Here is a 15214-nt window from a genome sequence, read left to right as displayed (position 1 = left end):
GAGCGACTTCACTTTCACTGTTCACTTTCATGCATTGGAGAAGGAAATGGCAACCCACGCCAGTGTTCTTGCCTGGAGAATCCCAGGGCCGGGGGAGCCTGGTGTCTATGGAGTCGCACAGAGTCGGACACGACTGAAGCGACTTAGCAGCAGCAGCAGCAGCAGGATAAATACTGAGAGGCTGTTGGTTGTGGCACCAACCAGTAACAACCTGAATGCCCAGCCATGAGAATAATGGAATATATTGTGATCTGTCCCTATTGTGGAGTGCTATGTAGCTATGAAAAGAAATGAGTTAATTCTATAGCTGGTGACTTGGGGGATGTCCTCATTGTATTATTGTTCTTGTAAATACGAAGATACGGGAATAGTAAAATCCCACCTTTGAGATAACTCTGTTGCCTCCTATATCTGTATCTATATTTTGATATATCAGCAAGGACTTGGGGAAAGATGTGGAAGGATACACATTAGATTGTTACTGCTGTCTTTGTGTTGCTGCAACAAGAGAGCTACTAACATCAAATACCAGCAAATATAAGACAAAGAACAAATGCACAGAGATTTTTGTGTTAGAAAGTCCCTTTCTTGTAATACTTCTATTTTTTACCCTTTGCATGATTGAAAAAAAATGAATTTTATTCTTTGACTAAATTGTAGAACTAGGAAATAAAGGCAGCCTTATACTTGAGACTTTTTCATTTTTGTTTTTTGAGCTTATGATATAAAGATAACTTCTTTTTTCACTAAAACCTAAATTACAAATGTAGCACCAAAACCGAAAGCATGATGCTCTGGTTTCTGTGGTGGAGAGGGGAGAGAAGTAGCACGTTGTTCAGATGCAGGATGCTAACAGACTTAAGAGCCCTAGGAACTTCCTGTCCCAGAGCTGAAGAGAACAGAGTAGGCAACTGGACATGCTTGCACAAGTGGAAAGGTAAAGAAAGCGAATGCTACAGAATTTCTGCCACTCCTCTGCAGATGACCAGGGCAACTGCGCTCTAGAGCCCTGCATTTCACCTGGGAAGTTGAGGAGAGTCTTTCTGATTGGAGACTGCCATGCTGGAGCTGGCTAGCTCTTGTTGCATTAAAGGTGGAGATAGTTTTTAGGGACTAATAGGTAAAAGAGCTGAGGGACACCAACCCCAGGCCCTATTGGCCAGCCTGTTGTGGTCTCCTAACTTAACTTCTCTGGTCTTTTCTTCCAATTTATCATACAAATCCATTTCCAGAGTGATTGTTTTAAAGCACAACTCTTAGATAATTCCCCTGCTCAAAAACATATATGACTCCCCAGCTGTAAAGAAGAGTCCAGATCTCTAGACCTGGTATTCAGAGCCTCCTTGCATAGGAGCCCAGTGCACTTCAGTCTACCTCGTCTCCAGCTGTGTAAACCTGTTCCCCGTGCATGTTTAGTCTTCCGCTCATGTTCTTCTGAGGGAGGAGCACTCCCTCCCCCTTTCATCCATCTCTGCCTGTTTAAATCCTTTCCAACCTTTATTTCAAAGGCCACATCTTTCAGGAAGCCAAATGCGACGTCTCCCCCTTCTTCATGTACTTCTTCTATGGTATCTACCTTACATTCAAGTTGTATTCTTCCCTTTCCACCTTGGTAATTTCATCAAGGAAGAAACTGGCGTATCTCAGTGTCAGGATTTGTTACCCTTGGTACATTTCTTAACATTTAATCAATCTTTGTTGAATTAAATGTAATTATTATCTGAAATGTACCAGGTTAATTTTTTTTTAAATTTCATTCATTTCTTGTTGGTGGGGTGCTGTGCAGAGAAACAAAGGAAATATGAAGAGAGTTAGTATCCCAGCAAGGAAATATGATATGACTCTTCATTTGTGCAAAAGTTCCCATTTTATATTATCTAATGTTTTCCAGTCTCTTGGACTCTTTTCTTCCTGCTGTCTTATCATTTCCCTTTGATATCTGTCACGGAATGCCCTTGCTATGACATCGGATGGGAAAAGTGGAAAGATGCTTCCTGGAAGACTACCCTGACAGGGTCCCTATTTGATTTGCATTCCTTGTAACCTTCCTGGTTTTGTGGGCAGCAGGGGACCCTCCAGGCATCTCGGGCAGAGACTAGTGGAGGTCCAGGTCAATGCACTGCCCTAGATTTGAACAGCCAAGGCCAGGAAGGTGACTTCATTTTGCGCATCTCCATAATCTCCCATCTGGCTCCGTGTGGAGAAGTAGTGAGAGTTTCACTGCTGTCTTCCTTTCCAAGGAATTCTGTGTAATTCAAAGAAAAAGAACTACAAAAAGGAAGGAGAGGTTTAAAAGGAAATTCCCGTGGACTTCGGAAAGACTTAACTGGGCAAAAGGTGACTTTTGAGAGAATTCAGGTTCTAACAAATTAGACAAACCCAATTTGGAATTTGCCTGAGCCATGAATAACTTTATGTGATTGAGTTGAATAATTTTATGTGATTGAGTTAATTCATTATATCTCATAATGTGGTCATTCTACCCTCCTCCAAATATAACAAGAAATTGCCACCTTCCTGCTGAATGCCTTTTATTTCTCCACATTGATTTTGTTTTTAAAGGATGATTGAATTGGTTTATTTAGCTTCCAATTGCCAGTAATTCTCAAGTTATAATTACTCACAAGAGAATATTACTGTAATTTATGTTCTGTCATATTTTTCTTTAATAATACTGTTTTATCACCACCCTTATTATGATAAGGAATGTATATATCAGATATTAGTAAAATAGTTGAGCTTGTACAATGCATCCTAAAACTGAGAACCACTTTCTGTATCTGAACAAAGAAATTACACTGAATACACTTACTACCCTAGAAAATCATCTTCTGGCCATATATATGTTTTTCCTCCACAAAGATCACTGAAATGGCTTTCATTTCAGTGATTAACATTTTAAATGCACTTGTTGTATTTAAAACCACATAAATTCAATATGCTGTAAGATATGCTATAAGATACAAAGAATGTTAACAAAACTAAGATAGGAAATAAAACCTCTATAAAAATTTCTCAAAACAGGAAACTGTTGTAGAAGTATATTGTTGTTCTTTCTGTTTCACCAAAATTACATTGGTTTAAATATGCTGCATACGCTAACCTCTTGGATCTATTGTGCTCTTACTTAAAATAACTTTCTTTAAATGTTAACTCCTGAACACTGTTTAATTAACTTAGCTAAAGTTGAGATTTGATCTCAAGCCATTTCAAACTAGACAGAGTGAAGAAAGATGTGGGTAATTGGCAGCAGATCCCAATACAAATATGGCATTTGGCAAAGTATGTCTGTGTTGTTTTGCTTTGCTTTTCTCTTTATGATTGTGGCCTATTTTTGAAATGCTATGATTTAAATTCAGTGCTCAAGTGACAAGTCTGACAAAACAGAACTTATTTCCATGGAGGTTCTGTTGGGGTGGAGATGGAAGTGTTCCAGGAACTAAAGGGAGTAACCTCGATTTCACCTGGAAGCAGGAGTGTGTTGGGGGCAAGAGATTTGGGCTATATATAAAGAGGAGAGGAAAATTGCCAAGATGCGGAGCCAAATTTGCATCCAGGAATAGAGCAACATCAAAGAAGTAAAAACAGAATCTGTCGTTTCCACTGTTTCCCTGTAAGCTGTAACTGGGGAGCCCAAGATACATGGAGATGGGAAAGCTCTCTCCTGGGATGCCTGGATTGCCGTGATAGTGTTCTAACTGGGTTCTCTTAACTCCTTCTTCTCCTTGAACGCCCACCCCCAATGTGGCCAGATTAACTGCAAAGACTGTGCCGTTTTCTTGCTCAAGACCTTCAGTTCCTGTTTGCTCAGAAGATTAGGTTAAAACTCCTTCTGCTGGCATTGTGCTCCCTCAACTCTTGCTTTTTCTAACCTCATTGTCTACAGTTCTCCAGCATGAAAGATGTACTCTCCAGTCTTCACAGTCTCATTCAAAATCTAGCTTACACCTCCCTTCTCATTCTTTCTCAGAATTCAGGTTTGAGATTGTTCCTATTTGTTTTCTAACTTTTGGCAAGATTGTTTCATTGGTAGTCATTGTGTTGGGAGTACTGTATCTAGAAATATATACACATATATAGTCATTATATGGTGTATATACACACACATATAGAGAAATGCTATGATATTTTCCCTTAGTGAGTTGTAAAGTTGTAATATTTCTCCATAGAAAGTTCATTGAAATTGAGGCTGAATCACTGGTTCTTGTATCATCGGACTTTGTTTTCACCACCAGACATGAAACCATTTAGCTCAGATTGGGACTGGAACCCTCACGGCTGGGACTGGAACCCTCACGGCTGGGACTCGAACCCAGCCAAAACCCTGCTAATGAGTGGGAGGATTATTCCAACTATTTTTGGGAAAGTGAAAGTGAAGTTGCTCAGTCGTGTCCGACTCTTTGTGACCCTATGGACTGTAGCCTACCACGCTCCTCTGTCCGTGGGATTTTCCAGGCAAGAGTACTGGGGTGGCTTGCCATTTCCTTCTCCAGGGGATCTTCCCAACCTAGGGATCGAACCCGGGTCTCCCACATTGTAGGCAGATGCTTTACCATCTGAGCCTCCAGGGAAGTCTTATATATAATATATTTATTTTATATTTATTGTATTAATATGACATGTGAGAGAGAAAGTACTGAACTGAGATAATCTGGAAAACTAAATTCTAGTCTCAACTTTGCCACTAACAGGCAAATCACTTGACCCCCCTTCACAGCTCCAAACAGGGAATTGATCTCCCTTATGACCATTAGGAAAATATAAAGGAAAGTGAAACCATTTTTGTTTATAATAACCTTAAACAGTAAAGGTTCATGTCCCATCCAGAAGACATAAATATGGGGCACAGCTGGATGAGTCAAGAGAGATGATGTATTATTCAGGTGAGTCGCTGTTATTTTGGTTTTATAGATTAGACCTCTGAGTACAGTGAGTCTGTGCAGCAGTTTTGAGGTTGTCCAGGATAACAAAGGCCAAATCAGACTCAGTGTGGTTCTTTCTCCCTTTCCTATAAACACTTTTTTCCCCAGTATGAAGGGTCCCTCTGCTTTGCTGGTGGTCTTAAGTGGATTGTAATCCTAACTTGACTTATTTGCTCTGTAATTTTTAAGGAAATCTCCCTGAATCCCATGCACTTGTCTGTGAAAGTTTTTGAGCTTATTACCTCAAAAATCAACACTAATCACTATTTTTTATTGAACATTGGCCTTGTACAGGAGATATGGCATATGTTATGTCATTTCTTAAACGTATCTTATAAAATGGCTCAGTTCAGTTCAGTCGCTCAGTCACGTCTGACTCTTTACGACCCATGGGCTGTAGCTCACCAGGCTTCCATTGTCCATCACCAACTCCCAGAGCTTGCTCAAACTCATGTGCATCCAGTCGGTGATGCCATCCAACCATCTCATCCTTCGTCAACCTCTTCTCCTCCTGCCTTCAGTCTTTCCCAGCATCAGGGTCTTTTCCACTGTTGGTTCTTCACATCATGTGGCCAAAGGATTGGAGCTTCAACTTCAGCATCAGTCCTTCCAATGAATATTCAGGACTGATTTCCTTAAGGATGGACTGGTTGGCTCTCCTTGCAGTCCAAGAGACTCTCAAGAGTCTTCTCCAACACCATAGTTCAAAAGCATCAGTTCTTTGGCAGTCAGCTTTCTTTATGGTTCAACTCTTAACACCAATACATGACTACTGGAAAAGCCATAGCTTTGACTAGATGGACCTTTGTTGACAAAGTAATGTCTCTGCTTTTTAATATGCGTCTAGGTTGGTCATAGCTTTTCTTCCAAGGAGCAAACATCTTTTAATTTCATGGCTGCAGTCACCATCTGCAGTGATTTTGGAGCCCAAGAAAATAAAGTGTGTCACTCTTTCCATTGTTTCCCCATTTATTTGCCATGAAGTGATGGGACCAGATGCCATGATCTTAGTTTTTTAAATGTTGAGTTTTAAGCCAGCTTTTTCACTGTCCTTGTTTACTTTTATCAAGAGGCTCTTTAGTTGTTCTTCGCTTTCTGCCATAAGGGTGGTGTCATCTGCGTATCTGAGGTTATTGATATTTCTTGCAGCAATCTTGATTCCAGCTTGTATTTCATCCAGCTCAGTGTTTCTCATGATGTACTCTGCATATAAGTTAAATAAACAGGGTGACAATATACAGCCTTGACGTACTCCTTTACCTGTTTGGAACCAGTCTGTTGTTCCATGTCCGGTTCTAACTGTTGCTTCTGGACCTGCATACAGAGTTCTCAGGAGGCAGGTAAGATGGTCTGGTATTTCCATCTCTTTAAGAATTTTCCACAGTTTGTTGTGATCCACACAGTTGAAGGCTTTGGTGTAGTCCACGAAGCAGAAATGGATGTTTTTCTGGAACTCTATTGCTTTTTCTATGATCCAACGGATGTTGGCAATTTGATCTCTTGTTCCTCTACCTTTTCTAAATCCAGCTTGAACATCTGGAAGTTCTCGGTTCGTGTACTATTGGAGCCTTGCTTGTGGTTTCCTCATTTATAAAACAGAGTCATCATCATCACATGACCCTGTATTATAGATGAGGAAACCATGGCTAAGATTTAACTCAAAGTCTCTCTGATACTATACATGAGTCTCCCTCCTGTGGCAGAAGAAAGAGAGATCTCAGGTCTGTAAAAATCAACATTGCTTCCAGATTTCAAGCTTACAGTTACCGTTGTTTCATCATTTCCTTTTACCTGACCTTTTGTAAGTATCTAGTAGCAAAGTTGACATGCTTGGGTTTCATTTTTCCTCCAGCCAGCGCTCCTCTGGTGAAGGTGCTAATAAGCACTCTTAAAGAGCAGAGAGATCTCTCTTTAAGGAGGCTCTCAAGAAAGGAAGGTGAAGCAAAGGAAATGAATGTTCCAGAAACTGAATAACTGGTCCTTGAATAACTATATCATAGTCAATGCCTACGTGTCATAATCATTTTGGAAAAGGATGGATAAATTAATTTTTCCATTTTCTGATTAACTGTGGTTCTTCTTTCACAAGTGTAAAGTTAATAAATCTCTACGATAGAGTATTACTGATACTTTGAGTTTTATGCTTTTTTCTGTTTTTAATAAAAAATTGGAAATATTATAGACACTTTGTGGCAAAGTTTGTAGGAGACATTTTCAGTCATGTAGTCTTGCGTTAAAAATGTTTATGAGGACTCAGTGTATTTTGTACAGTTCTTAAGGGAACAGATTTTGCTTTTACGATCATCATTGTCTTTCTGTGATGGAGTGAACTTCTCCCCAAATAAGGAGTGATCTATATTCAAGAATCACTCAATGGCACTCTGTCAGCAGATCACACAGCAGGCAGGACCCATATGAATAGAGCTAACAAGTTCTGTCCATTAAATCTAGTGACTCGAGCAAATTTTTATTATCCTTTTGTAAAAATGCAAGCACTGCCTCACACAAAAACCAGTTGTTACCTAATGAAGTGTTTCATTCAGCATGTTCATATAAGTTGATGGTTTCACATGGTCAGATTATTGCTATATCAGCTATTAGCTACTAATAACATGCTCCCATCCTGCTTTAATGACATACTGTACTCAGAATACTTAAGTGTGGACAGATGTTTAGGAATATCATTTTTCCCTCTTGGCTGTTGATTGATTCCCAAAGCTCACTCTTGATTAGAATGCAAGATGTTTTCATTTAGACTTGGAATCTTTACTTATTCAGCCTAATCAGAAAAAGACAAACAGCACGCCAACAACTTGGAATGTAATGCTGAGCATCTTCTTGGACTTCCTACCATGGGCTATATTTTCAGATGCTCAGCGACAGCCTCTATCACTCTGCTTATCTTCCAAAGCCAACATATTAGAAAAGAATATGCAGCTCTGACAAAGCGAAATGCACTATACAGTGGTTTTAGCTAAAATCAAATTGTTAGTTTCAATAGAAGATTTTGGAGAGTGCTAACTGATGGGGATCTGTCATTGCAAGACAGGACGGAGTGGATCTTTAAGTCAACTGTGCTTTCCTCATAGTTGAACTTTATTCCTAAGCCAGTGGCATATCTGATACCACTAGCAGCACTTTTAAAAAGTGCAGTTGAGGAAATAATTGGATTTTGTACGTGAAGAAAATAATTCTTTAACACCTGGGTTTTAAATAGCTTTATTCTTCCTAAAAACCTGGACCCTCAGGGATCAATAGGAAAGTTTAAAAAATTTTTGTTTTGGGGTGTAATGCAGGTTGTATTTACTTTTTTCTAAGAATTCTCCCAGAAGCTTGAATCCTTTCATGTCTTGAATAAAACGGATCCTCCAGCTACCTTAATCACACAACTTGAATATTTACTCTTACCTCCCAGGTAACAAATTACCTTCTTGCTCCCCCTAGTGGAATTGTTACTCTACTTCACAGTTTGAGAATACTGTTGTCAGTACGTTATTTGATTTAGTGTCTTATATTTGGGAATTGGATATTTTCCTCATTTGTTCTCAAAGACTGAGAATAAAATAGAAAAATACTGTAGTGGGTGGTCTGTTAGGGATGTGGGTAGTGAAAGTGAAAGTGGCTTTTTGCGGATAAATGTTTAGTTCCTAATGTCAGCAATGGCCACATTGCTCATAATGGTTGCCAAATTCAAGGGGCTTCTGCTCTGCTCTTCTGTCTTAGAGGGGTCAAATGTCATCAGGCTGGCAGACAGTCACCTCTAGAAGGCAGCTGTTCACACTTCTGGCAAGTGTGAACAGCCCTACCAGTTCACTCTTCTACCAGTAGAGTGCTGGTAGTTGGTGGTATTGAAAGACAAGGAAAGGTACCATCTGAATATTGACCCCTACTTGTGCCATTGGTTAAGCAAGCCCAGGAAGTATCCTTCTGAATCTACATGAGGGACTGTGCCAGTATCCACAGCACATGGAAATCGTTTCCAATCTACAGCTGCTAAACATGCTAAAACAATTCTGGTAACTGAAGCTGCAAATCTCTCTTTAAGAATTTAAATTTCTTTAGGGATTGATAACCAGTGGTTTCATGACATCAGAATCTTTCTCTTTTTCCTGCCACTATTTGTTTTTCACAGCTCTGACCCTTGTTAAAAATGTATTTATTCAAATTTGCACACAAAGCACTTGTATTTTGTATATGCTAGCATTGAAATGGGTGAAAATTCTAAAAAAAATTCTTGTTCATGCCAAGGCTTGGGACTCTGTTCTTTTGCATGGAAGGCCCTATCAAGGTCAAGGCAAAAGATACAGTGATTTCCAAATAAATAGTCAACAGAGTATAAGTACTTGGTATTTATGAACAAGAGTACTGTAATTAGAATATTCCCTCTTTCTTAAAATCATGTAATAGAGACAGAATTTAGATGTATCTTTTCCCAAATATTTATTCTCAAGGCAAGTGTTTGCCTCAGTTCAGTTCAGTTCAGTCGCTCAGTCGTGTCCAACTCTTTGCGACCCCATGAATTGCAGCACGCCGGGCCTCCCTGTCCATCACCAACTCCCGGAGTTTACTCAAACTCATGTCCATTGAGTCGGTGATGTCGTCCAGCCATCTCATCCTCTGTCATCTCCTCCTCCTCCTGCCCCCAATCCCTCCCAACATCAGGGTCTTTTCCAATGAGTCACCTCTTCACGTGAGGTGGCCAAAGTATTGGAGTTTCTGCTTTAGCATCATTCCTTCCAAAGAACACCCAGGACTGATTTCCTTTAGGATGGGCTGGTTGGATCTCCTTGCAGTCCAAGGGACTCTCAAGAGTCTTCTCCAACACCACAGTTCAAAAAGCATTAATTCTTCAGCCCTCAGCTTTCTTCACAGTCCAACTCTCACATCCCTACGTGACCACTGGAGAAACCATAGCCTTGACTAGACGGACCTTTGTTGGCAAAGTAATGTCTCTGCTTTTTAATATGCTAGGGAAACATAAAACAGTAGGATCCAATTAAAATCCCAACAAAAGGGAATGTCAAAGTGTTATATGGGTGTGTTTTATTCGGAAGTGTAGAGAAAAAAAGAAATGCCTGTACTGTTTTTTGTGTGTTTTTTTTAGAGAAGTACCACTAGCTCAAGAGTTATAGAAATTTAGTTCAAGAACTTCATGCATGCAAACACATGGCAAAGCATGTGTGTGAAGTTCTGATTTGGAATTTCATAGTGCCTGGATTCACAGTTGTGAAAACAATGATGTCACAGTAGCCACACAGCCCAGCTGGGGCAGAAATGTCCAGTTAGCAAGACTTTGGAGAACTGGCACTTTTCTATTCCACAGGGAGTGGGAGGGATTTGTGTGTCCATCAGCATGTATCTCTGTGCATACAGACGTGAATGTAGATGCAGATGAGTACATACATGGGCAAAATGTAGCCATGTATATGTGGGTTTATTCTTGTATACATGTGACTGAAAGAGTTACAGTTGTCAGCTTCTTCCCAATGGACACTAGGAATTCTGAGCATTGACAATACTCCCCAAAGCAGCTTTTAGCAGAGTGAGACTGGGAGGCATTGAGGAAGTATGCATACTATTTTCTGCTGGGAATTCTCTGCATTGATGATAACCTTCCAGTGGGTCTCAGGGACTGGGCCTGGAAGTGTTTGGAAAGCTCCACACACCACTCCCTGCTGAGGGCTGTGCTGGCATCCTTGTCTGGCAGCTTTGCAGGGTGGCTCTCCTTGGGTACATTCCAGCCATAGCTTGGAACCCTTGCCTTTCTTGAGTGGTGTGAGGACTGACTATCTGCATGCATTCTTTCACTCAAGAGTGAAGAGAAGCTTTGCTTATCTAGCTGGGTTTCCTTAAAGTGACTAACCAGTGGTGCATTAAACTGGGGTGGGTTTGTTTCTCAGAATCTTAACTTCTCAACTGTTGACTGATCACTGTTGACTCAACACTAAAATCTCATCTGCCTCTGCTTGTCATCCCTCGGTTATTGGGGTTTGGTATTTGCTTTCTCTTAAGGTTCAAAAGGGCAGAAAAATATGCACAAGCATTTGGCAATAGGCACAGCAGATAGAGAATTATGAAGTAGATATGCCAGAGTCAGATATTTTTGTTGAAATTCTGACTTTATATGACTGTCTGTTTTACTTGAAATATGGTCCTTGCCATGAGGCAGGGTGTCTGGAGACGTGGCAGGTAGTCAGCAAGTGTAGGGAAGCAACTTATTATCTTGGGCAGAGTGCCAGCTCACACCAGCTGGTCAAACGTGCATTCTTTTCAAGACTTCTTTCCTGCTACTTAATTGTTGGTAATTTGAGGAACTATCTTTGAATCAGATACCTTGGCAAGAAGATAGGATTAAGAGAATATTTGGGACCAAAAAGAGATATACATCTGTCTACTTGCTGGAAACTTTGATGGCTGAGGGAAAACTGTGGACAAATTCCTGACAGGTGGTAATACTTACCTGCAATTTAATATATTTTTTTTGCCACGCACTGCATCATGAGATATGTTAGTTTCCCGACCAGGGATCGAACCTGTGTCCCCTGTATTGGGAGCACAGAGTCTTAACCTTTGGGCCACCAGGGAAGTCCCTAACATTTTTTAAAATATAATGTTTCCTTAAATCTTACTATGTTCTACCGACGATACTTATATTGGTCTCCTCAAATAACAAGGAACATCATTAAAATGTGTAAGAAAGGCAACAGGAAGTTAAAAAATAGAAAAGAAAGTTGGTAGGGAAAGTCAGGACTTGGAATTTCATATAGATTACATAGAGTTTGAGGCAGATAATTCTAACCGTGTCACTTTAGGTCAGTGCTCACAGTTCCCAATAACTAAGTGTATGAAGAAGAAGTCTGGGTTCTCTGACCCCAGGCCAGAATCTCCAGGGTAAGGGTCTGGGAATATTGTTTTAGTAAGCATCTTAGGTGATACTTATGATCAGACAAGTTTGGGAAACTGCCACCATCCAATTGCCTGCTAGGACTAAAGTATTTCCAAAACTTATAAGTAAATATATGTGCGTTGTGTGTGCATGTGTGTTATTACCAAGGTTTTAAACTTTGGGGAAAAAAAATTGTCAAATACTCCATATTGAGTCATAAACATTTCTTAGTGAAAACATCTGTTATTTGGATAGGGTTGTATGGCTTCCCATGTGGTGCTAGTGGTAAAGAACCCACCTGCCAATGCAGGAGACATAAGAGACCTGGATTCCTTCCCTGCATCAGGAAGGAGCCCCTGGAGGAGGGTATGGCTACCCACTCCAGTATTCTTCCTGGAGAATCCCATGGACAGAGGAGCCTGGTGGGCTACAGTCCATGCAGTCCCAAAGAGTCAGACACGACTGAAGTGAATTAGCACGCGGCATGTGGGGTTATAGAAGGTTTTCCTATATATTATCTCAGTTGTTCCTAAAACCAACCCTTTGATGGGTTGGACAACAAAGATCATGTTTGGCCCCAGATTACGCACAGGAAATGGGCTCAACATGTAACTGGCAAGCGGCAGAAGTGGCTTTGAACCAGATCCTTCACCAGGTGGGGAGCCGAACACCAACCCCAGAGCCCACCCCTTTTGCTCTTTTCTCCCACATCCTGGTCACCAGGTTGATGGCAGCATTTCTAACATATCAGGTTCTTTGCATATCCACACCTTTCCACACTCTGATTCCCTGGCCGCCATATCCTTCCTCCTCTTTGCAAACTCAAAGGCATTCATGAAGGTGCCTTCCATGAGGCTTTTCTGGACACTCTTCTCACCCTACCACCCAAGCAGAGCCAGTTTTTCTTTCAGCTGGCTTTCCATCAAGTTTATAAATCCTTCTACCACATGTTGGGCTTGTTTAATCTGGGTGAGTTCAGTGATACATGTTCAGTAAGGCCTCTTTCTTCCTCCCCACCCCACCATTATACCACTTACTTTGAATAGATGGGAAAGTGAAGTGAAGTGAAGTCACTCAGTCGTGTCCGACTCTTTGTGATCCCATGGACTATAGTCCACCAGGCTCCTCTGTCCATGGGATTTTCTGGGCAAGAATACTGGAGTGGGTTGCCATTTCCTTCTCCAGGAGATCTTCCTGACTCAGGGATTGAACCCGGGTCTCCTGCATTGTAGACAGACACTTTAAGTAATCACCTCTAAAACACTCAGTGCTCATTGGCTAAGCTATGGGAAGTGTTAGGGGAATGGTTTAAAGGCTTTTCCAAACTTTGACAAAAAAGTAAGCGTTCAGGAGGCCAGAAACATGGCCACTGACATCCTCTAGGAACAGAATCGTTTAAAAGGTCCAGGGAGCATTGTCTAATGAGAAGCTGGGGAATGGCAGGGGACCCTATGCACAAAAACACAGATTTGGTAGTTTGCTTGATAGGTAATTTAAGGACCATCCAAGGACATTTTCAACTAGTGGTGATTTTCGTGTTACACTCATAGCCCCAGATTAGATGTGACTGTCTGTCATGGCTTTCAAATCATATTATAGTTATTTCTTGATGCAAATAACTCCCCTGCGGGACTTTGAGCAAGGGTGGACCCAGGCCATGTTCATCTTTGTCTGCCAATTGATAATTGTTGAATAAACTTTTGGGGAATAGATCTTCTAGCCATCTGCATCTGAGTACAGTCCAGTTATTTAATTATAGTTCTAATTCCAGTTCTCCTGTATTTACAGCCACCACTGGTCCAAGCAATCTTCAGCGGTGATCCAGAGGAGATACGGATGCTCATCCACAAAACAGAAGATGTGAATGCTCTGGTAGGAGATGCTCTGGCTTTGCCTCCCCAGACCCTCTTCACCTTTTCTGTGCCATGGACCTTTTTGGTGTCTGGTGAAAGCCCTGGCCCACTTCTCAGAATTCTGTTTTGAAATGCTCTAAATAAAATATATAGGATTCAAATGGAAATCAATTATTTTGAAATATAGTTATTGAATCAAAATTTTCATATAATAATATATGTGTTTATCAGCACATTTAAATGGCAAGATACAGTAGGAGATCTAATAATGGCCATAATTTAAAAATAATGATGAGCCTGATCAATATTTTGTGTTATCTGCCACCACTGTAACGTGGCATGAATGTGCCTGTGATTTCTGCCAACACTAAGGTTTGCTGCCTGCATTCATAATGTGAAGAAATGTGAAGTTTCAGTTAGAAGTTAGTGAAAATAGAGATAGAAACTTTGTCTAGAGAACCCATGCCTTACAAACAGGAGTTGACAAACTATGGTTTGTCACCTGTTTTTGTACAAGCTACTGGATAGGAATGGTTTAATTTTTTAAATGGCTGAAAAAAGAATGAAAAAAACACGAATATTTTGTGACTTAGGAAAATTGTATGAAATTGAAATTTTGATATCTACAAATTAAGTTTGTTTGGAACACGGGAAGGACAGCTTTCCTACTGCAGGAGCAGAGTTGAGTAGCTGTGACAGAGACAGTATGTGGCCTGCCCCCAAATATTTATTCTCTGGCCCTTTGGAGGGAAAATGTGGTGCCCTCTGCACTAGAGGGTCCATGAACCCGGAATGAGTGGATGAACTTGGCATCCTGTGTGTGCCCTGAAGTCGTACGTAATGTTTGCATGCACTTGTGGACATTTTGTTTATGAGAGGGTCAAGGCATTTCATCAAATTCTTAAAAGGGTTCATGATCCCCTAAAGATTAAGAACCACTGAATCTGGAAGTTCTTGACATAAACCTGCACTGAGGAAAAGTGAAAAGAGTTAGTCAATAATTTATCCTTTTAATAGTTTCCTAGACCTAGATTGAACAAGCAATTATGTATAGTACATGCTACTAATTCTCTTAATATAATGCAATTACCTACATGCTCTAGTCTGTCAGGGAGAGGAGTTCTCTTTGAAGTCCCAAGTGTTCAGGAGAAACAACAGACTCAGACACATCTACGGTACAAGAAGAGCTTTGCCACTGGGAAATGCATTCTGTCTGAGGTTGCATCTCTGTCCACTCCGCCACATGTTTTATTCAGAAGGCGAGTCATCACTGCCACCCATTGTTCGGTGGCAATGTAGGTTGCTGTGGCTTTTTGAAAAAGCTCTTGGCAGTTTCTTCCCAGCTGGCACTGACAACAGCAGAGCAATGTGGTGTGACATTTTAGCCAGGTAAGCACAGATGAGGTCAGGGCCAGACTACTTGAGAAGGCAACTGGGCATTTGTCTAGGGCCCATGGGGCCCTATACTTCTGAGAGGAGGCGAGGCAAGCAAGCTGATCATCTGTGTTCTGACACCACCAGAATTCATCCAGCCTGTTCTGTGTTGTGGGCCA

At 40.9% G+C, this 15214-nt stretch overlaps 1 protein-coding gene across 1 annotated transcript in view; it reads left to right on the top strand.

The window, feature by feature from the left end:
• ANKRD44 (ankyrin repeat domain 44) overlaps positions 1 to 15214 on the top strand; it is a 306550-nt gene that overhangs the window by 107611 nt on the left and 183725 nt on the right. Inside the window, exon 2 of the mRNA XM_052658099.1 lies at positions 13597 to 13680. Within this exon, the coding sequence (XP_052514059.1) occupies positions 13597 to 13680 (84 nt within the window). The remainder of the gene's footprint in view (positions 1 to 13596; positions 13681 to 15214) is intronic.

Source organism: Budorcas taxicolor, chromosome 2 (assembly GCF_023091745.1).
Source record: "Budorcas taxicolor isolate Tak-1 chromosome 2, Takin1.1, whole genome shotgun sequence".
NCBI lineage: Eukaryota > Metazoa > Chordata > Mammalia > Artiodactyla > Bovidae > Budorcas > Budorcas taxicolor.
The sequence above is the reverse complement of the archived record's forward strand: the minus strand, read 5'-3'. Positions and strand labels throughout refer to the sequence as shown.